We start from the raw sequence: 23,469 nt of genomic DNA on the forward strand, positions 1-23,469 counted from the left end.
GGAACTCCCTGTTTGTTTTTAAAATGCCTATGAAGGTGACAAGCAGAGCAGGGCAGACCAGCAGGTTGACACACACTTACATGACTGTTGAGTAAATCGCTTTTGTGTGATGTGATCCCTTCGCTTTTTTGGAGGTTTTCAATCGCCATTTCAAGCTAAAGAAAATGTGCGCAGAAACAAAACAAAACAAAATGGAAAAAAAAAAAACGAAATCAGATGGTTAGCATCAGCCAAGATTTGTTTGTATTAATATCCAAATAAAGATCCGAGTGCCTACAAAATAGAAAGCAGGCTGGATGCAGGTGGGGGGGCAGGGGGGAATGGGTTAGGTCGGGGGCTGAAGCCTCAGCAGGAGCGTTGCTTCATCACGTGCAGAGGAGCCCAGGAGCCTGTCAGACACCAGCAGCAGATGGGGTCCTACTGTCTACACTGGCAGCTGAGTTTTAACACGTCTGCATGTGCACATGCACAACGGGAATACTTAGTCACTGCATAAGTTCAAGTGTAAGCAAAAGCCAGCATGATAACTGCCTGCTGCTCCCCAAATCCATCATCTGCACTGGGAGAATCAGAGGACCACAGACCCGGGGACAGTTGATGGCACTGGTTTCCCGGCCAGCCTGCCCTGTTGCAAAGCCCAGGGTCTCCCAGCTGGAGGGCTTTGGGAAAATACCAGTAGGCCACGACCCCAGCCCTGCCATTGGGAGGCACAGGACCCTGGGGCCACGGAGATGAGACAGCTCACAGAGGGGTCCTCCTGGGGGAGGGCCTCTGAGATGGGTCCTCAGACCTCGCGGAGGCGAGGGCTGAGGGGCCATGGCAGGTCTATGCAAAGGAAGAGACACCTGGCCGAGTGTGGCAACCACCACATCTGAGCCCGACTTGTACATGAAAAATGCAAACATAAGCTCTGCTGGAGGCAGTGACCCTTAAACACCAAGGGGAGGCAAAGACCACAGAGATGATTCTGTAAAAAGCAGGCCCAACACATTCATAAAGTGCAGCTGGACCGCTTCCCCAGAGCTGAGTTCAGGAACGAGGGGTTTCTGCTTCGCCCCCCACCTCTTCTGACCACTGTTGAGAACATCTACTCTTTCCACTGCTATTCAACACTGTACTGGAAATTCTAGCCAGGGACATTAGGCCACAGAAGAAAATAAAAGAAATCCACACAGGAAAGGAAGAAGCAAAACTACCTCTATCTGCAGATAGCATGATCTTAAATACGGAAAATCCCGAAGGATCTCCCCCAAAACTATCAGCACCAGGGTTGCAAGATACAAGATCAATATACAAAAGTCAATTATATTTCTAAACAATGAACGATATGAAAATGAAACGGAGAAAACAATCCCATTTGCAATAGTATCAGAGGGAATAAAATACCTAGGAATAAATTTAACCAAGGAGGTGAAATACTTGTACACTGAAAAAACTATGAAACACTGTTGAGAGAAATTAGATGACCCAATCAAACAGAAAGACGTCCTATGTTCATGGATTGGAAGACTTACTATTAAGATGGTAATACTGTCCTAATCGATCTGTAGACTCAATGCAGTCTCTATCAAAATTCTCTACAAAGCTTCCAGCTGCCTTTCAAATGGACAAGTTGATCTTAAAATTCATATGGCATTGCAAGGGACCCCAAATAACCAAAACAATCTCGAAAAAGAAGTACCAGGTCGAAGACTCACAAGTTCCCATTTCAAAACTGATTACAAAGTTACAGTAACCACAACAGTGCAGTACTGGGATAGGATAGACATACAGATCAATGGGATAGAATTGAGAGTCCAGAAATAAACCCATACATCTGGGGTCAATTGGTTTTCAACAAGGGTGTTTAGACCAGTTAATGGAGAAAGAATACACTCTTCAATGAACGGTCCTGGGATAAATAGACAGTCACGTGCAAAAGAATGAAGCAGGACCCTTACCTCACAGCATATACAAAAATCCACTCCAAAGGGATCAAAGAACTACATGTAAGAGCTAAAACTATAAAACTCTTAGAGGAAAACATGAGGTAATCACATAAAATAAGGTTATCTCCATGACCTTGGATTTGGGAATAGAATCTTAGATATGACACCAAAAGCACAAACAAAAAATAAAAGATTAAAACTTTTAAAAAAGATAAATTGGACTTCATCAAAATTAAAAACTTCTGTACATCAAAGGACACTATCAACAGAGCGAAGAGACAACCATGGACTGGGAGAACATATTTGCAAATCATGTATCTAATAAGGGTCTTATATCCAGAATATTATAAAGAACTATGGAGACTAACAACAAAATGATAAAATGACACGATTAAAAAATGGGCAATGAACACAACATTATTAATCAGCTATGCTCCAATATAAAATAGAAAGTTTGAAAAAACGGGCAAAGGCCTGGAATAGGCATGTCTCCAATAAGCACATAAAAAGATGCTCAACATCGTTAGTCATTAAGGAAATACAAACTAAAACTACAGTGAGATACCACTTCACACCCACTAGGATGGCTATTAAGAGAAAAAAGAAAAGTAACAAGTGTCAGTGAGGATGTGGAGAAACTCGAACCCTCCTCAGTTGCTGGTGGGACTGCAAAATGGTTCAGCTACCGTGGTAAACAGCTGTTAAAATATAAACTCAGTTAAACCACATGACCCAGCAACTTCACTCTACCCAAGATAATTGAAAACAGGTGTTCAAACAAAAACTTGCTCATAGCAGCCTGATTCATAACAGCAAAAAAAGCAGAAAAACACAAATGTCAGTCACCAATGAATGGATAAACAAGATATGGTCCATACATACAACTGAATATTATTCATCCCTAAAAAGGAATGAAGCTTTGACATATGTTACAATGTGGATGAGCCTTGAAAACATGATGCTCAGTGAGAGAAGCCAATCACAAAAGGCCACGTGTTGAGGGATTCCATTTGTATGAAACGTCCAAAACAGGCAAATCCAGAGACAGAAAGCAGATTAGTTGCCCTGGGGCTGAAGGAGGAGGGAATGGGAGGTGACTACTAACTGGTACAGGGTTCCTTTGGGGGTGATGAAAATGTTCTGGAACTCGACAGGGTAATGGTTACAGAACATTGTGAATGTACCAAATGCGGCTGAATTACATGATTAAAATGGTGCATTTTATGTTATGTGAATTTTACCTCAATAAAAACTATGCAACTAATTTAAAAAAACTTTAGTCTTTCTTGCAATTTGAATGGATCTTTCACCCACATGCATGGTTTTGTAACAACATGCACTGGTCACTTGGAAAATATTGGTTCACTGAGCTTGCAGATCTTCCAAATGTTGATACATTTCATCACACAGTATTGAAAAAAGTCACATTGGTTAATATCACTACCAACAACTTCACCAAGATACCAGTTTTCCAAAATTCTATTTTTTTGTTTTTTTGGTTTGAGAACATATTGACAATAAAGCCTGTCGTGTTTTCCTCGATATGTCAAGCTCACAACCGTTCAGTTTTGAGAAAATGTGTACCAAATCTTCGAGTCTGAATAATCATAATTTGTCTGTCATCCTTTCAAGGAAAAATAGCATTTCATGAAAAAAGTAGCTCATTCTGCTCACAAGCCATTTGCCCATGAGCTTTTCCTCAAGACTGTCATCATACTTTGGGAAGAAGCAGAAGCACTTTTCGTCACACAGAATATTAAAGCGTTCTCGAGGATTGAGATTTAATAAAATTAATAATTTTTACTTCATCAGGGAATTTTGCTTCATCAGGGAATTCCTGAGTGAAACTAGCACTTGGTATTTCTCCTTTTTTTTTTTTTTTTTTTTACTGTGCGTGCATGATGGTGAGGATTATAGTGACTTCTAGAGACTCTGATGTGTCTGCTCTGATTTGTACGCGGCTGTGGCAGCCGTGCTGGTTTTGCATCGTTGGGGCAAATGTCAACACAGGGAAAACAGCAACTAATGGGTTAGTATTATTATGAAAACAGTTTTGATCTCGTGGAGCTCCTGAGAGGGTCCTGGGGACACCCAGAAGTTTGCCAGATATGTGCAAGACTGCTGAAAATCGTGCAGTTCGCAGTATTGTGGGAAAGAATACAAATGAACTTTTGCTTTGTAAGACCATCCTCAAAACCCCGTTAACTATTAAATAGGGTCAGAACAAGCCCACTGATACCTTAAATTAACTTAATACACAGTGGAACCTCCCAAGGTGTTCACTGCGTTTTAAAATTAAGACGTCAGGTAAACCTCTGAAGGTGATGAAGTTGAGGAAAACGTCACCAGTCCCCGAAGTTCAGATGGAGGGGTTGGTGCCCAGGAGTTAGGACCGGAGGCGCAGCGCAGTGCATCCAGCAGAGGGCGCTGTGGCGCCACCTCCCAGCTCCAAGCTGAGGCCGTCCAGCATCCTTGAAAAAGGAGCATCTCACGCTTGAAGTCTGGGGGCTGGAGTGGGAGGCTTCCTTACAGACCTGACCGAGAGATTCTTACTGCACAAGTACAAAAGGCTTGATAAGTCCTCTCACTGGCTGGAAAAGTTAGTGTTTAATCTTTGGATATACTTAAAATGTAAATTAAATTTATACTTGACTGGAGTTTAATTTTTTGTTATTTAAAAAATTTTATCAAAGTGCTACCTGCACAGGCCCACGTGTCAAACTGTAAGGAAGAGCCAAGGATAGACGCAGAGGTGCCCCCTTGCCACCCCAGGGCCAGGCAGCTTTCCCTAAAATCGTTTCTGTTTTCTGAGCTTCTCAAAGATTTCTTTCCATCTTGGTATTATGCATACACTTGTCTACCTATTTCTTGACTTATCAGGAGCTTTATTTCTGATTGGGTGCAGTGCAGCCCATATTACTTTTTATTGGCCGTTTAATTTCACTGGTTTCTGCTGCGTGAATTACTAGCAGAATGCCTGGGGAAAAGGGCACACACATATCACACTTCAGGCGTTCGGGAGAAAGGAGGGGAGAAAATGCCTAATGACTTGTGATCAAAGATACAGTGTTTCAAGAACTCAACGTGATAGCAGAGTGCAGATAAGTTTTATTAACTCACAAGTATATTAAAATTAGTCGGTTATTTAAAAATTTTTAAAGGAATTAAAAAAACTCCTTTCCTTTCATGTATAATCCTAGCAAAATTTTACCTGACATAAGGACTAGATTTGTGTCTTCTAAGTGAGGGTGCAGGTTACTTCTCCTCTGAATTCATTAGCGTCCACTCTAATGACCATTCCATTTATAACACAATAACCTCATTAAAATGACCTGCCGGGACTTCCCTGGTGGCGCAGTGGTTAAGAATCCTCCTGCCAATGCAGGGGACATGGGTTTGAGCCCTGGTAGGGGGAGGCCCCACATGCCATGGAGCAACTAAGCCTGTGGGCCACAACTACTGAGCTCGCTGCAAGGAGAAGCCCACGCACCACAACGAAGAGTAGCCCGGCTTGCCACAACTAGAGAAAGCCGCGTGCAGCAACGAAGACCCAACGCAGCCAAAAAAAAAAAAAAAACGACCTGCCAGGCCAAGGTCACCCCTGCAAAGGGCCAGCAATGACCAGTATCAAAGCAACACCGGTGGGCTTCCCTGGTGGCGCAGTGGTTGAGAGTCTGCCTGCCGATGCAGGGGACATGGGTTCGTGCCCCGGTCTGGGAGGATCCCACATGCCACGGAGCGGCTGGGCCCATGAGCCACGGCCGCTAAGCCTGCGTGTCCGGAGCCTGTGCTCCGCAACGGGAGAGGCCACAACAGTGAGAGGTCGGCGTACCGCAAAAAAAAAAAAAAAAAAAAGCAACACCTGTATCTCCAGGCTGGGTCTGCCATAATTTGATATCAGGACCACGCCTCCTGGGCCAGAAGTGGGAAGGGGGAGAGGATGCTCCTGGAAAACCAGGGAGAAGTGGGGGTGAGGACAGAAAACTGCTGCAGTAAATGTCCTGTCCTAAAATACAGCTTATTATGTGACCACAGAAGGAGGAAATAAATGTTTAAATGTTTTATGAACGCTTTTGGAGCTTTAAAGAAAATGGAGAGTATTTAAAAGAACCAAAGTGTCATGGCTGGAGTTTTGAGGGCAGGGATAGAAATCACAGAATTCTGCCTGGAGAAAGGAAACAGCTGCAGTTAAGGGCCAGGTGGGAGGATGGAGAGAAGGGCAGGGCTCACCACTGGGGAGACAGGGAGGCTGGCTGGGGGAAATGGGCATTTTCAATTTGTCCAGTTTTATTTTGCTAATTAAGCATTAACAAATTATGTAGTAATATTATATGCACTTGCCATACAAAAACCCGATTAGGCCAGAGACATACCAGGGCCAGGACTGGGGTGGTGCCCATGAAGCGCCCAGGGCACCAAACTGAAGGAAGAGCTCATTGTCAAGGTCGTGCCATGGCAGGGTCAGCCCCCGGAGGGGAGCATCTCCCTAAATTTGGTGCCCTGGGCACCTCGCTTGCCCCATCCCAGCCCCACCTCAGCTTCTCCCCAGCCTCCACCAACTCCCACTCAGGAGAGGAAGCCCCTTCCTTCCTTAACAGCCCAGTGTGCATCCATGAGGGGGCGTGGCTGTGTGCCAATAAAACTTTATTTACAAAACCAGGGGGCTGGCAGGATTTGGCTGGAGGGCGGCACTCTGCCGCCTCTGCCCCCAGAGATTTACTAAGCAGTTGTAAATCACTCACACAATTGCATTGTATGGATTATACTTTACTGCTAAACTGATTTTTTAAATTTTTAGATAGAGAGGGGATTGTTGCACAGCACCATGGATGTCCTAAATGCTACCGAATTATGCACTTTAAAGTGGTTAATTTTATGTTATATGAATTTTACCTCAATAAAAAATGTATAAGGTAATGCATGCATGTGGTTAAAATTCAAATAGAACAAAAAGGTATAAAAAAAGCAAGTCTTCCTCTTTTCTTTCTATCTCATGGAGATATCTTTTTTGGTAATCATTTTTAACAGCTAACATGTTTAGTTCTTGTAGTTCCTAGAACTTTAAAAAACATAGTTCTACCTCTTAATTTATCAATTGAAAAATTTTTAACTTTTAAGTTTGGAAATAACTCCAGATTGTAAAAAAAGTTGCAAAAATAGCACAAAGCATTCCCATATGCCCTTCAGCCAGGCTCCCCAAATGTCAACATCTTCCATGACCTGGAAATTAACCCCCACTCAACACTGTTAACCGAACGAATCACTTGATGGAAGCCCTGTTTGTGGACCAGGATCCAATCGGGGGTCACACACTGTGCTCATTTACATACGGAGCCATGAAAGAAAATAGTAGGAACATAAGGAACAGATGAAGGAAATTAGGAAAAGCCTTTTATTAGATGGATGACCCATGTAGCCCTTGACATGGTAAGTGGGTTTGTGTTACTCTAAACAGGATGATGACTTCCCTGGTAAGTTAACTGAGACTTTTCAGAATAAGAACTGCAGTGCTTTCCAGTACGCATTCTTTAATTTTGTCACTTAAAGCAGAGCAGAGGTGAACCTTAGATAGATCTTTCAAAGGGGCACTGCTCCCACCTTTGCAAAGAAACATGCAAAACCAGATACAAAAGTGATGATATTGGGACTTCCCTGGTGGCGCAGTGGTTAAGAATCCGCCTGCCAATGCAGGGGACACGGGTTCGAGCCCTGGTCCTGGAAGATCCCACATGGCATGGAGCAACTAAGCCCGTGTGCCACAACTACTGAGCCTGCGCTCTAGAGCCTGTGAGCCACAACTACTGAACCCGCGAGCCATGACTACTGAAGCCCGCGCGCCTAGAGCCCGTGCTCCACAACGAGAGAAGCCACTGCAATGAGAAGCCTGTGCCCCGCAATGAAGAGCAGCCCCCGCTCACCGCAACTAAAGAAAGCCCGTGCACAGCAACGAGGACCCAATGCAGCCAAAAATAAATTTTTTTAAAAAAGTGATGATATCATTAGATGTTTGTCAAAACCCATAGAACATACAACATAGGGTGAACCCTGATGTCACCAAGGGCTTTAGTTAATAATGATAACGGGTCAATATTGGCTTATTGGCTGTAACAAATGCACCAAACTTAGATGTTAATAATAAGGAAAACTGCGTGGGGTACAGGGTGGGGCATTACGGGAATTCTCTGTACTTTCTGCTCGATTTTTCTGTAAACCTGAAATTGCTCTAAGAGAAAGTCTATTAAAAGGATAAAAAGTGATGATGCATTATTTATTTATTTATTTTTGGCCGAGCCACGGGGCTTGCGGGATCTTAGTTCCCCAACCAGGGATTGAAACCATGCCTCCTGCAGTGGAAGCACCGAGTCTTAACCACTGGACGGCCAGGGAAGTCCAATGATGAATATTTTAGAGAAAAACCGGATGTACTATTAGCAAAACTCCTTTATCAAATAATGTGCTTTTGCTGGCAAACGGTTTGCTCTTGTGGTTGGACAAAAGCTCTGTGCAGGGGGCGAGGAAGTTTCTAGCGAATGTCCAGTAGGCGTGTGAGTTCGTAGTCCAGTCAAGATATCCTGGGTCTTCCCCGAAAACACAGGCTCCAGAGAAGAGCTGCTTAGCGGTTGGCGATCCATCGTGAGCTGTGACGCCGCGTGGATGGTGCACCAGCCCCGTGGGCCACCAGGAAGGGTCACCGTGAGAATGGAGGTGCCCGAGTGGGAAGCCAGTCCACACACAGGGAGCCGTGGACGGTCCAGGGTCCCCGCTGGCCTTGACTCAGCACTCAGGGCTGAAGCAGGTCCCTTACAGACACATCCACTCGAAGCGGCCGCAAGACCATCTTCCCAGCGAGTTGGATACAGGATAGAAGATTCGTCTCTTCTGTATCCACGTGTGCTGGTGGTCAGAGTGAAGATGCTCGCTGGAGTTTCGAAAGCAGGAGCTGCGTTTCTGATGACTCAGCAAAGAAATGCCTGTGATTTCAAGTGGCACATCTCAGGGATGTCTGCTGTAGCTTGAACACTGCAGAACTTGAATCTATCATTCCAGGGCCCCAAGTATTGTGACTTTTAAAATATATATATATATTCTTTTTCGTATTCTTTTCCATTATGGTTTATTACAGGATATCGAATATAGTTCCCTGGGCTATACAGTAGGTCCTTGTTGTTTATCTATTTTATACATAGTAGTTTGTATCTGCTAATCCTGAACTCCTAATTTATCCCTCCCTGACCCCCTTTCCCCTCTGGTAACTGGAAATTTGTTTTCTATGTCTGTGAGTCTGTTTCTGTTTTGTAAATAAGTTCATTTGTATCATATTTTAGATTCCCCATATAAGCGATATCATATGATATTTGTCTTCCTCTATCTGGCTTACTTCACTTAGTATGATAATCTTTAGGTCCATGGATGTTGCTGCAAATGGCATGATTTCATTCTTTTTTATGGCTGAGTACTATTCCATTGTATACGTGTACCACACCTTCTTCATCCGTTCCTCTGTTGCTGGACATTTAAATAGTTGCTTCCATGTCTTGGCTACTGTAAATAGTGCTGCAATGAACATAGGGGTGCACAAATCGTTTTGAATTAGAGCTTTGTCTGCACCAATTTACATTCCCACCAACAGTGTAGGAGGGTTCCCTTTTCTCCACACCCTCTCCAGAATTTATTATTTGTAGACTTTTTTTTTAAAACAAATTTTATTTTATTTTATTTATTTATTGTTGGCTGCATTGGGTCTTCATTGCTGCGTGTGGGCTTTCTCTAGTTGCAGCGAGCGGGGGCTACTCTTCGTTGCGGTGCGCGGGCTTCTCATGCGGTGGCTTCTCTTGCTGCGGAGCACGGGCTCTAGGTGCGCGGGCTCAGTAGTTGTGGCGCATGGGCTTAGTCACTCCACAGCATGTGGGATCTTCCCGGACCAGGGATCGAACCCGTGTTCCCTGCATGGGCAGGTGGATTCTTAACCACTGCGTCAGCAGGGAAGTCCCTACTTGTAGACTTTTTAATGATGGCCATTCTGACCCATGTGAGGTGGTACCTCATTGCAGTTTTCATTTGCATATTGCGACTTTTAATATTAAAAGCTCAGTTTTTTCGAAGAAGACCCGAAGTGTCCCATGGGGCTGGGCTGCTGACACTCTGCTCCACACACCCAGACAGGAGGATTTTCCTCACTTGGGGGTGGAAGACATTGATGATGCTTTCTTAGGTGTGTATGAAAATCACATCAGATCCCACAAAGCTTACAGAAGCTGAACGTAACCAGAGAAAGATGGAACCCATGTGCCGCCATCCTCCAAGGTGAAGCGCTGGCCCTTCCAGCTTCTATGTAGCTCTTGCTTATGCACCAGTTGTCTGGCCTGCCTGAGCGGGGTCGCCTGGGCAGGCAGCCCCCAACCTCCGTGGGACTGGAGCACCCAGGGCCACCACTGCCTGTGTGCTGGCCCTCTCTGACTTCCTGGAAATGCAGAGTCCAATGGGTCTTCACCAGACCAGGTCCCAGAGCCCTGATGAGACACTGCAATGGTACATCCCCTCACGGACAGGGACGCTGTATTTTTATCATCTTCAAAATTGGATAGATGATTTGTCTTCATCAGCCTCCACTGCGTGGCCCAGGGGGGCCGCCTGCTTACCTCTCAGCTTAGCATCTCAGCTCCATGGGGTCAAAAAAAAAAAGCACAACAGGAAAAGTTATCAAAAACTTACCATTTGGGCAATTCACTTCTAAGGTTTCAATACGGATGAAATTTTAACCAGAAATGAGATTCAAGAAAATGTGTCACTGTAAGTCTGAAGTCCCTCACTGGGGCTGTAGGTGCCGATTTGCTCTGGTGTTTGTGCTCTGTTTGCAGGATTAACTTGAAGTCCCTAGAAACACAACTCTGACATAAGAAAACTGATGACGTGAAATGCCAGACCCAGGAGCCATCAATACTTCTGTTGCAACCTCAGGGCCAGTCCTGTTCTTGGCTATTGGCTGGATCTCTGCTGATCCTTGTGAGATGTCCCCACACCAAAAGCAAGTCAAAAAACCACAACAGAGCAGAGGGAGTCTGGAGGCAGATCCTCATCCAAGGTGATAACTCTCCTGGAGCTTTTGGGGCTGGTGGGGGGGCAGGGTGCCAAAACATAGCCTGTTCATGGATTTCCAGCTGATTTAAAAACTTGATTCTTCTAGTGCAACCCAGACATCAGACTACAGTAACCAGGCGGCCCGGGGTCTGAGCTGCACATTTGTTTCCAGCGAGGCAGTGTGGACTGCAGAGAATATCATGACCTGTGATCTCAGTAGGCCTGTGACCTGCGACCCTAGCTTATTCACTATTATGAGTTGATGCAGTTTGCTGATATGGAGACGTCACATTCGTGAAAGTTAATGTAGTCTGTGAGGAAGGCTTCTGATCAATGGCAGCTCTACACTCAGGTCTGCCAGCCAATCCTCTGAGGGTGTGCTGAGGGCCCTGGAGGGCCCAAGTGAGGCAAGGGACAGGCTGGTGCCCCTGGGATGGAGTGGCAGGCACCACCCCACAGTCACCGCTCTAGACAGCAAATGACTTCTCTCCATGCCTGTCCTCAGAGCCAGGTCCTGGGGAGCACTCTGGACATAGAAAGGGAGAGAACAGCTAAGCTCAGAGGGCCTCTAACGTCAGGGTGACCCGGAAACACATCAGGACCAAGAGAACAGGGATGAGGCTCGAACATCATCTTCTATTTCAGATTAAGCCCACACAAAAATAGGAAGTTATTTTTTAATTGACAATCAATCAATATAATCCATCACATTCGTAGTCTAAAGAAGAAAAAACATGTCATCATATCAATAAGAAAAAAGCATTTGACAAAATTCAACATCCAATTATGATAAAGACTCTCAGAAAACTAGGAATAGAAGGAAACTTCCTCAACCTGAAAAGAGGCATTTGTGAAAAACATACAGGTAACATTACACTTAGGGGTGAAAGACTGAAGCTTTTCCCCTAAGACTAAGAACAAGGCAAGGATGTCCACTCTCACCACTCTTACACAACATCGTACTGGATGTTCTAGGCAGTGCAATAAGGCAAGAAAAAGAAATAAAAGTCATCTACACTGGAAAAGAACTAAAACTGTTCCTATTTGAAGACCACAAAAAACTCTTAGAACTAAAGACTGAGTGCAGCATGGTCACGGGAGGCAAGGTCAAGAGCCAGAAATCAACCATACTTTTGTACACTAGCAATGAACAGTTGAAAACTGAAATTTCAAATCAGTACCATTTAAAATAGCTCCAGGGGACTTCCCTGGTGGTCCAGTGGTAAAGAATCTGCCTTCCAATGCAGGGGACGTGGGTTCGTTCCCTTGTCAGGGAACTAAGATCCCACATGCCGCGGGGCAACTAAGTCCGCATGCCACAACTACTGAGCTCGTGCGCCTCAACTAGAGCCTGCGTGCCGCAAACTATAGAGCCCACGCGCCCTGGAGCCTGCGCGCCACAACTAGAGAGAGAACACCAGCACACCACAGCTAGAGAGAAGCCCGTGCGCCACAACGAAGAGTCTGCATGCTACAACTAAGACCCAACATAGCCAAAAAAAAAAAAGCTCCAAAACCAAAAAATACTTAGGCATAAATGTAACAAAATAAGTACAGGATCTGAGTGCTAAAAATGACCAAATGCTGATGAAAGAAATCAAAGAAGATCTAAATAAATGGAGAAAACACACCAAGTTCACGGATTGGAAGACCCAACATAGTAAAGATTTCAATTCTCCCCAAATTGATACACAGCTTTAATGATGTTTAATCAAAATCTCACTAGGAATTTTTTTGTAAATATAGATAAACTGATCTAAAATTTATATAGAAAATTCTAAATTTATATAAATAGCCAATACAATACTGAAGAATAAAGTGAGAGGAGCCACTCTACCCATTTCTGAGACTGACTAAAGCTGTCGTAATTAGGACAGTGTGGTACTGGTAAAGGGACAGGCACATAGATAAATGGAACAGAACAGAGTGTTCTGAAATAGGCCAATTGATTTTTTTTGGCTGCATTAGGTCTTCATTGCTGCACGTGGGCTTTCTCTAGTTGCGGCGAGCGGGGCCTACTCTTCATTGTGGTGTGCGGGCTTCTTATTGTGGTGGCTTCTCTTGTTGCGGAGCACGGGCTCTAGGCGCGCGGGCTTCAGTAGCTGTGGCATGTGGGCTCAGAAGTTGTGGCTCACGGGCTCTAGAGCGCAGGCTCAGTAGTTGTAGCACACGGGGTTAGCTGCTCCACAGCATGTGGGATCTTCCTGGACCAGGGATCGAACCTGTGTCTCCTGCATTGGCAGGCAGACTCTTAACCACTGTGCCACCGGGGAAGTCCCAGGCCAATTGATTTTTGACAAATGTACAAAAGCAATCCGATAAAGGATAGTGTTTTTAACAAATGATGCTGGAACAACTGGTTGTTTCGTATGCATAAAAATGAACCTCGACATAAACTTTATGTCTTATACAAAAGTTAGCTCGGAATGAAGCGGAGCTAAATGTAAAATGTAAAACTATAAAACTTTTCAAAGAAAACAGAGGAGAAAATGTTCACGACCTCGGGACAGGCGAAGAGTTCTCAGGCGTGACATCAAAAGCACGATCTTTCCAAAAAAGAAAAACTGCTAAATTGGATTTGATCAAAATTATTGGGAAAATTTTTTTTTCTCTGCAAAAGACACTTAAAAAAAATTTTTTTTTTTTAAATTTTTGGCTGCAGAGCACAGCAATGTGGGATCTTAGTTCCCCAACCAGGGGCCAAACCTGGGCTCCCTCAGTAGAAGCGTGGAGTCTTAACCACTGGACCGCCAGGGAAGTCCCCAAAAGACACTTTTAAGAGAATGAAAAAACACTTTAAAGACTGGGAGAGAATATTTGCAAATCACATATCTGGCAGGGGACTTGTATCCAGAATATACAAACAATTCTCAAAATTAACAGTAAGAAAACAAACAACACAGTTAAAAAAATAAACAAACTTCAACTGACATATCACCAAAGAACATACATGAAAGGCAAAGCCCCTGAACAGGTGCTTGCCATCGTTACGAAAATGCAAAATGACAACCACAGTAAGATAACACCACACACCGACGAGAATGGCTAAAAAGAAAGATGCTGACAACGCCTGACAACAAACAATGCTGGTGACGAGGTGGGACGAGAGGAACTCACACCTGGCTGGGGGAGCTCGAAATGGTACGCGCCCCCCGCCCCGGGAAAACACGGGTGGTTTCAGATAAAGTTAAACATACACTTACTGTAGGAGCCAGCAATCCCATTCGTAGGTATTGACTGACTGACCCCAAAGAAAGGAAAACATGTGTCTATACGTGAGAGTACTTCTAGCTGTTTTATTCACAATCACGAAAAACTGGAAACAGCCCAAATGGCCCCGCAGCTGGTGAATGGATGAACGAGCCGTTAGGGTCACAGAACATGACTCAGCAACAAGAAGGAACCACTGACTCACAGGACAGGTGGACGGGACCTCCAGGCTCCACATTGGGTGAAAGAAGCCGGTCACAAAAGGTGTCTCCTGGATGATCCCCTTTATACGGCATCCCCACAGAGACAAAAGTACAGTGACGGAGAGTAGACCCACGGGTGCCAGGGGTTGAGGGTGAGAGGAGGTCGTGACTACCAAGAAACACCCGAGGGAGTTTTGGGGGTTATGCAACCATTCTGTGTACTGATGTGGGGACAGATACCCGAGTCTGTACATGAGTCAAAACTCATGGGTCTGTGTAGCCCACACCGTCCACTTTACTCTGTGCTAATTTAAAAAATAAGAGTAAATATGGGAAATAGAGTTTTCAAAGCAGATACATCTTTAGAGCAGGTAAGCCACCGTTTTGGACAGAGGTGTGGGGTACCAGTCCCGTATAGCTCTGCTTGGGTTCAGCCCAGTTTTCGCGCGGATGGGTTGATCTCCGCCTGGGAGAGGCTGATGACGATGAGGATGGTCATGGTGGACCACCAGCGGCAGCAGCATCTCCCAGCACTGAGCTGCCTCCCCATCTGCAACGCTCCCAGCACCAGCTACAGCCATCTACCCTCTGTCTTTACCAAGGGAGGACCCGAGGTTCAAAGATGGGGCACTTGTCGGAGGCTGGTGGGGTTCCGACGCTCGTGCTCCCGGCTGCCTTCTACTCACCGTCCCTGCTGCTGCCGAGAGTCTATTCAGGGCCTAACCTGCTGCCCCCGAGAGCCTGGGACGTACATACCGTAGCGGGTGACGAGCGGGATGTGTGCGCCAGGGAGTGCCGGGTGCCGTCCATGCCCCCGTGGATGAGGTAGGCTCCCGCGCTGGAGACGATGGGGCTGCCCCCAACATCCATGGTGATGCCCACCATGCTGTGGGCAGGGACTGCGGTCGGGGAGGAGCCTGCCACGGTCACCTGGGCACCGCCCGGGGCCTCGAAGTATGACGCGGAGCTGCTGGGGGCGTACATCTGGGGTTCTGGGTTGTAGGCGTACGCCGTCCGCCTGGCGGGAGAGAGAAGGCTTCACGTAAACGCCGGAAACCACGGCGCCGAGCACGTGGCTAAGTCAGACCCGGCTGTCAACACAGCGCGTTCACAGCCATGGTCTCCGAAAGCATTCGGGATCCCAGCTGACCCCTCAGCAACTGGTCATTTACAAACCGCACGTGCAAATTGCACTCGACGTGGGCGGGGCTTGGTGGGTGGGGCGGGGCTTGGTGGGTGGAGCAGGGCTGGACCTGACCCTGGTTACTGGAGGTCTACCCCTGGGATAAGACCATGTAGAGCTGTACACACACACACACACACACACACACACACACACACACAAACACTCGTGTGCACACGTGCGCCTAAAGGCTGTGAAGCTGAATATGGCCCGATGTGGTGCCCTGGTTTTGATACCATCCTGCAGTCATAGAAGATGTCACCACCGGGGGTGCGGAGGCTGGGTGAAAGGTACAAGGGACTCTGGGCTAATTTTGCAACTTCCTGGGAGTCTCTAGTTCTTTCAAACCAGAAAGTTTTTTCAAAAAAATGTAATTGCATAATAAAAAGAATGTCTAAGGGATTCCAAGAATTTGTCTGAAATCCTTTAACATCTGGATCAAATCATTAACCATGTCAGTTGATGTACATCCGGCCGCAGTGAAAGGCGGTCAGTAGGGGTTTTTCCTCAGGGGTGACTGAGGGAAGGCCCCTCTGGGGGACAGGGCAGCCTCTCCGACCCCCAGGGGACATCCTGTCTGACCGCAGTGCAATCAAACCAGGATGCTGCGGAGGAGGGTCCCCCAGAGCCTGCTGGAGGTTCACAGGCTTCACACGCGCTCCTTTGGGTCAGTGTGTGTCATGCCTTCAGTGTTGTGCTGCGGGCGCCCACGACTCCAGCAATCACATCTCTTTAACCACAACCAAATCTTCCCGCGCCCTCAGGACGGGAGTCGTGGAAACCAGAGGCAGAAACAAGCAAAAGGACGCGCGTCCCGAGCGCAGTGAGCTTCTGGGAAACGCATCATTTTCTGCCCCAAGCATCACTGAGTTTGAAGGCAGAAAACCCTAGACGTCCTTGACAAATGGAAGATCAAGTTTTACCAACATCAGAAAAAGCCAGAGGTTAACAGAGGCCAGGATGAAATAGCAGAGATGGACACGGTTTCTGGATTGCAAAGGATGTCTTCAGACTTAGAAGGTGGATTGTTTTTTTTGGTTTGATTTTAAAGACTGCCTTTTCTAGAAGTAAAAGTATAACAGTCTGTGATTTCTGAAATCTCCACCAGGCTGTGATGTACTTATGCCATTGTAATAGTTGGGACACATCACCCAAAGGGTAAGGGAAAGGATTTTGTGTAAACACGTCCCCAAGGGAGCTCAGTGGGCGTCGTGAAAGAAGGTTGGGATGTGGCCTACAGTTGGTTCCCTGTGAGGCCCCTTTCGGGGGAGGGGGAGGACACCACGTACAAGGCTCCGTTGGTGTAGACGGCGTCCCCCCCTTCCACGTACTGCACCTGGTGGGGATACACGTGCTGCACGGGCTGGACCTGAAACAACAGCAGATATTTGGTGTTACACGGAGTCTCCTTGCTCAGGATTTTCAGATTATTCAGGCAGAAGTATCTCCTATTGCCTTTTGTGAACACTTAGTACCACATCACAGTTATCCTGCCCCCAGCTGGCACTTCTAGAAAGAAACCAGGAGAGACAGTCATGTCAAGGCCACGTATTCCGGATGAGCCCAAATGGAAATGAAACCGCAGCGGGTCTGGGCCCCTATTCTGTGCGGGGGGGAGCCCAGCTCAGAGCAAAGGTGCAGAGCAGGGCTGGGGGGATGCCTGCAGCCTGTTGGCCACTGGGCAGAGGGGCCAGTCTTGCTGGACAGCAGACGCCAGAGATGTGGACGGAATGCGGACCTCGGAGCGCCCGATGCCCCCACGGCCCCTTGGCAGGGGAGCGGGCTCAGGCTGCTCATAGCTCCACCGCCCCCCTGCCACTCTTTTCGGTGGCCCTGGAGGCCGTCCCCAGCAATGGGTCGAGGTCCTGGGAGCCACGCTGGAAGAGACTCTGAAGGTCTGAGCAGAATCAGCAGGAGTGCTGTGCCTGGAGTGGGGCGGGGGTGGGTGGGTGGAGGGAGGAGGCCGGTGGGAAGACCCCTCCCTCGTCGGTCAGTTTACAGCCTCAGCTGATGACCCCCAAGGGACTCGGGCCCTGCTGGTGGAGGCCCAGAGCTCTGTGTGCAGAACTTCGGGACCCAACTGCAGAGGGAGGCTTAGCGGGTCCCTGATTCAACCTTGTTTGGGGGTGAGAAAACCAAGGGCCAGTCTCATCGTGCCCTCTCTGTAAGCCTTCTCATGCAGCAGCAGGACAGGGCCGATTCCCACCTCTGAGGACAGCCCAACCCGGGGGACACATGCACACACACAACCCCCTTCATCTTAGCGGACTGGGTAAGATGCAGAGGTCAGCCCCAAAGTCCGGGTGGCCCAGGAGAAACAGCGGGCACAGGCCCAGCCCCACAGAGGAGAGCAAGCTTCTGGAATCACAGGAGTCGTGGTCGCCCCTCCCTTAAGGAGCTAAAGCAGGGCCGCTGGTTCCCTGCTAGCCCCCCACCCCACCCCCATGTCTTCGCTTCTCCCCTAGGACCCCAAAAATCACACAGCACCAGGCAAACATCTCTAAACACCCTACTAATCTGGGCAGGAGCCCCTCGAAGAGAGAGGTGTGTCCTCTGGGGTCTCGGCATCTCCATATTATGCTCCTGGTTCCTTTCAGGCAGGAGCCTGAACGAATTTTAATTCAGCATCTTACAGAGCAGGAGTCGGCAAATTCTGGCCCTCGGGTCAAATCTGGCCCGCCTGTTCTTAAAAATAAAGCTTTATTGGCACACAGCCACACCATTCCTTTATGACTTTCACGAGTGTTGCATGGTTGTGCCAGAGACCATCTGGCCTGCAAAGCCAAAAAAGAAAAATGTACGGCTAGGCCTTTTCCAGAAAAGGTTTGCCAACCCCTGCTCAGATCACACTGCCTGTATGAGCTGATGATCTGGGCTGCGGTTTGGCTGGTGAGCCCACGCATTCAAGCTTTGTTCTCATATCATTTAATTTCACAAGAAGTGCCCGTCTGAGGGTCCAGCACTTGCCTGCAGATGAGTTTGCCTCCCCAGGGGGTTCCGTGCTCTTCCAATCCAGAAACCTCCTCTATCTGCCTGCGTGTCTACCGCTGCACCCCGTGCTCTACCTAGGGGCTCGCTTGCGCCCCAAAGGCTGAATATCTGAATGAATGAAAGATCATAAGCTTTCTTCGCTTGATGCAACCTATCTGCAGCAAAAGATTTTTTTTTTTTAAACACAGATTCCAAAAGAACTTTCTGGTAAGGAACTGAACACATCAAACGAAAAGGAACAGCGACAACAGAAAAGCATGCATCATCGTTCAGACAGGGTGCTACGTGCTAACCTCCTCCCGAGTCACCTGTGCTGTGGTTACCTGCTGTGGCACCTGCTGCACTCTGGGGAGGGAGATGGGCTGCATCTGAGCCCCCTTGGGAGCCGAGCCTGCTGCCTGGACCAACACCCTCTAAAAGGGAAGGAAAGAGGACATTTAGGCTTGTCAGAGGTTAGTCCTGGAAACAAACACAGGTCACAGCCAGCTCGACTGCGCCCACTGTCGCTTTATGGAAACATAGCGGGATGGGTAGGAAAGGAGAGGTGGGCGCACACACACGCGGCTCAGGCTGATTTAGGTGGGCACAGTGGGGACTCGAGCACACGTGCACACACGCGCACACACGTGCACACACACACACACCCAGCAGCTTTGCCTCCTTGGGGTCGGTAGTCATCAAGGTGACATGGGCTGAGAGCTGGATGCCGAGGCTGGTCGTCCACACCACCTCCTCTGCCAGACGAGCTGGGTCACACCCCACCGTTTATCAGTACCCCCTGGACCTGCCCCCATTTTACACACGAGGGAAAAGGAAGCTTAGAATGGTCAAGGCCAGGTCGATGTCCTGCGGCCTCAGCATCAGGAGTTCTACAACCCAGACTCAGTCCAGGCCCTTCCTGGACTCCATGACTGCTCTCTGGGCCCCTGAGCTGTCTTCCCAGTGTGGCTTTGTCACTTGGTCTGGAGGACTGGTTGGACATACAAAGCTAGGAAAACATGAAGGATCAAAATGTACCCTCAAGGTGAGGGAGGAAAAAGAGCGCTTTGTTTCTGTAAAGCCTGGGCTTTGGAAGTCATCAACTGTGAGTCTATGATCGTCCCACTTGGACCCTAAGTAACACCAGTTGTGGTGATTCTGTGGGGCTTGGCTTTGAAAACACCACTCTTCTAATAAGAATTCAATACACTCGGCCCTCCAAAGGCAAAGAGAACACAGATGGTACAGAAATCAATAGAGTGGATGGATAAACCCACATGGGAACACCACTCAGCCAGAAAAAGGACAGAAGCAATGACACTCGCTACAACGTGGATGGACCTTGAGAACATGATGCTCAGTGAGAGAAGCCAGACACAGAAGGACACATAGTGTGCGACTCCATTTATATGAAACACCCAGAACAGGCAAATCCATAGGGACACAGAGTGCATTCGTGGTTGCCAGGGGCTGGGGGAGAGGGATGGAGGGTGACTGCTCATGGGGACAGGGTTTCTTCTCTGGGGGATGAAAATGTTCTGGAACTAGATAGAGGTGGAGGTCGCAAAACACTGTGAATGTCTTAAATGTCACTGAATTGTTCACCTTAAAATGGTGAATTTTGTGCCATGTGAATTTTGCCTCAAATAAATAAGAATATTAAGGATATACATGCACACACTCCAAAGCTGAGCTGTTCAATACGGAAGCTACTAGCTGCGTAGCTCTGTGGACACTGAAATTTACTTCGATTTAAGTGAATTACAGAATTCAGTTCCTCAGTGGCACTGGCTATATTGCCAGCGCTCGGAGCCTGGTGGGGCTGGTGGCAGAACACGCCCACTGTGGTGGGAAGTCCTGGTGGATGGCCAAGACTGAGAGTGGAAGCAGGAAGAGTGCATCACGGGGACAGTGGGAGCAAGAACGCCCCTTACTGGGGATGAACTGGGTGCTCCCTGTTCAGGGGGTGCAGTGCAGACTGCAGGCGAGAGAGGTGCCCGACGGGGACGGGGACACAGCCACTGAGGCAGGGGTGCAGGGCTGGATCCATCTCCATCAGGGACCGGAGCCCTGGAGCCTGGGATGTACATGGTGGCCATGGCAGGACCCTGGGACCAGTCAGCCTGCAGCCGCTACAGTGAAGGCAGCTGCCACCCAGGCCCAGGGGCATCAGAGACGGGGGTTTGGTGAGAGGGAACCCAGGAAGCACGGGGTGGAGGGCTCATGCATCAGGCTCAGTGGGCAAGGAAACAACCAATTACACCACAACTGCAAGTGATCACGCCCTCTTAGCACCCATGCTGGGGCGGCCAGGCTTCCAAGAAATAAATGCTAAACATGTCCGACTACACATTCTAAACTGAATAAACGGCTTTGATGTTTGCCTTTTGGCTTTTGCTGAGTTACGTTTTTTGGGGTTTTTTTTGTTTGTTTGTTTGTTTTGTTTTGTTTTGCGGTACGCGGGCCTCTCACTGTTGTGGCCTCTCCCGTTACAGAGCACAGGCTCCGGACGCGCAGGCTCAGCGGCCATGGCTCACGGGTCCAGCCGCTCCGCGGCATGCGGGATCTTCCCGGACTGTGGCACGAACCCGTGTCCCCTGCATTGGCAGGCGGACTCTCAACCACTGTGCCACCAGGGAAGCCCTGTTTGTTTTTTTGCCATAATCAGTTCTTTCTGTCGTGCTCCTAACTTTTAGATTTGTAAATCATAGATGATCACGTGGCCACAGTGGACCTCTGCACATGTCTATGATTTTAGTCTGTTCTGTTACCTTCGGTTTCTGGTAGATTTATGTCACTAACTTTATGTTTATGTCTACTTAATGGTGTATTTCAATCCACTATAGAAATCTAGAAGTTGGGAGAGCCTTAATGTGAAAATTCTCTCTCTGCAAATTTTAAAGAATATACCGATTCTAACACTAGATTCAATTAATGAACCAAATCCTAAGAATTCTCACTTCTCTTTTGCCTTATGGATAGAAAGGCTTTCTGTGTAGAAGGGTCATTTCCAGTGTACAAGAAAACTGCCACCAGCAGATAAGAATGGACTAAATCAAAGTCGGGGAAGGGCTTTCTTTGTGAGTTTGGATCATCGATTCCTTGGTGGGACCTTTTAACAACAAACAGTGAAAAAGTCTAATAACATGGAGTGAGGAAGGAAAATGAGGGTGCATTTCAACAGCAGCAGCCGTGGAGCTGAGAAGTCAATTCAGAAAAATAGAGATTCCTCGCTCTGCTGATTCAAATGTTTTTCAAAACCAAGGTGGTCACGTCTCCACCCTGGCTGCGCTGGTTTTCCCGGAGCGGCCTGAGTGGCGGGCGGCTGGTCTCTTACCTGCGGCGAGGCTGGCACAGGCTGGGCCACAGGCGCCTGGGCTGCCGATGAGGGACACAGAGCCACGGAAGCCGGCGAATCCGATCCACCCTCTGAATTCTGCATGCTCAGTTCTAAAGAGAGGCAGAGAGAGAGTGAGTGGGGCAGGGCTGTCTTCACGAAGCCCAAAGAGGCAATGTACACGATAGGTGAGTGGTAATGACCTGCAGTCTTCCAAGTCCAAATGCAGGGATCCTGGCCAGACTAGGTAAGGAAGGGGAAGGGGGGAAGAGGCTGCACAACTGTTCCATAAGAAGAGAGAAGGGAGGAGGCAGGGGATGTTTTTCCAAATATAAACCCGAAAAAATAGCTCTGCAGGAATTCCTGAATGCTGGGGACAACAGCTCCCCCTTTCCGATCTGATCGGGCTCATATGACTTCTTTACTCATTTACCGACAAAACCAAAAGCTCCTGGGGGATGCTGGCCATCTGCGGAGCTACTGCACCCCAAACTATAAGCGCATCCTCCTAGGGCAGGGTCTCCCCCTCGGCACTGCTGCCATTGGGCAGGTCATTCATGTTCTGAGGGACCGTCCTGGGCCCTGTGTGGGGTGGAGCGGCATCCCGGGCCCCACCCACTTAATGCCAGGGGCACGCCTAGTTGTGACCACCGCAGATGTCGCCAGACATTGCCCAGTGTCCCTGGGGTGGGGGCCGGGGGGGGATGGATTCAACGCTGGTTAAGAATCACTGGTTTAGGGAGAAAGAAATGCACATTCCTTTGGGCTGGAGGAAAATCCTCAGGCATTTCAGCAATAAGAAAGAGTGCCTTCTGCTCCTTTGCCCATGAGAAGGCAGACAAGTACATTTCTCTGCAGCCAGGTGTAGATATCTTTCAAGAAGGTAATTTAAAAATTCTCTACCAAAAGATTCATTTAATCTCAGCACGAAGTGGCAGACGATAGTCACTCCAGGAAAATGCTGAAAGTCAAACCCTCTTCACTTTTTAATAACCACTGGCTACCTTAAGTCTTTGGAGAAGCAGTTCAATCCGCAAACTGCATAGAGAGGAGGTGGTTTTGTGGTCACACACACCTGTCCCCATCCCTGTCCCTGTCCCATCCTGGCTGTGGCTCTGAGCACATCCCCCCAGGAGTGAAGTCTCCTGGCTCCTGATCCCCAGGGAGGCCTGGACAGCATGGCACAAACCACGGTGCCCAGGACCTACGGCCAGAACTTTGATATATGTTTCTCTATAGCCCCAAGGGTCCCCACCTCCAATAATGGGTGGAGAATTTTTTTAAAAGCCTTTTTAAAAAAATATAAACTGATAATAGATGAAAATAATTTGCCTAAGGGAAGCAGAAAGATGTGTGTGTGTGTTTGGATCTGAGAGTGTTGGCTCAATCCCATCTTTGTTGACTCTCCCAGGACTCCCCATCCCCCTCCCAAATGCCTTTGGTGCCACAAGAGCCACTGGATGGACTGTGGTGGTGCCTGTGGCATTTTTCTCTTTCCTGTGACCTTGACTCAGTTCTCACCACCAGATGTCCCCAGAGCCATGCAGTGACGGGTGCCTC

General features: G+C 47.9%; 1 protein-coding gene across 1 annotated transcript in view; it reads right to left on the bottom strand.

The window, feature by feature from the left end:
- RFX2 (regulatory factor X2) overlaps window positions 1-23,469 on the bottom strand; it is a 98,136-nt gene that overhangs the window by 24,459 nt on the left and 50,208 nt on the right. Inside the window, exons 3-6 of the mRNA XM_082622736.1 lie at window positions 21,910-22,022; window positions 18,917-19,006; window positions 16,892-16,971; window positions 15,176-15,437 (exon numbers count right to left, since the gene is read on the bottom strand). Coding sequence (XP_082478862.1) covers window positions 15,176-15,437; window positions 16,892-16,971; window positions 18,917-19,006; window positions 21,910-22,022 — 545 coding nt within the window. The remainder of the gene's footprint in view (window positions 1-15,175; window positions 15,438-16,891; window positions 16,972-18,916; window positions 19,007-21,909; window positions 22,023-23,469) is intronic.

Source organism: Mesoplodon mirus (genome assembly GCF_964341445.2).
Source record: "Mesoplodon mirus genome assembly, chromosome: 5".
NCBI lineage: Eukaryota > Metazoa > Chordata > Mammalia > Artiodactyla > Ziphiidae > Mesoplodon > Mesoplodon mirus.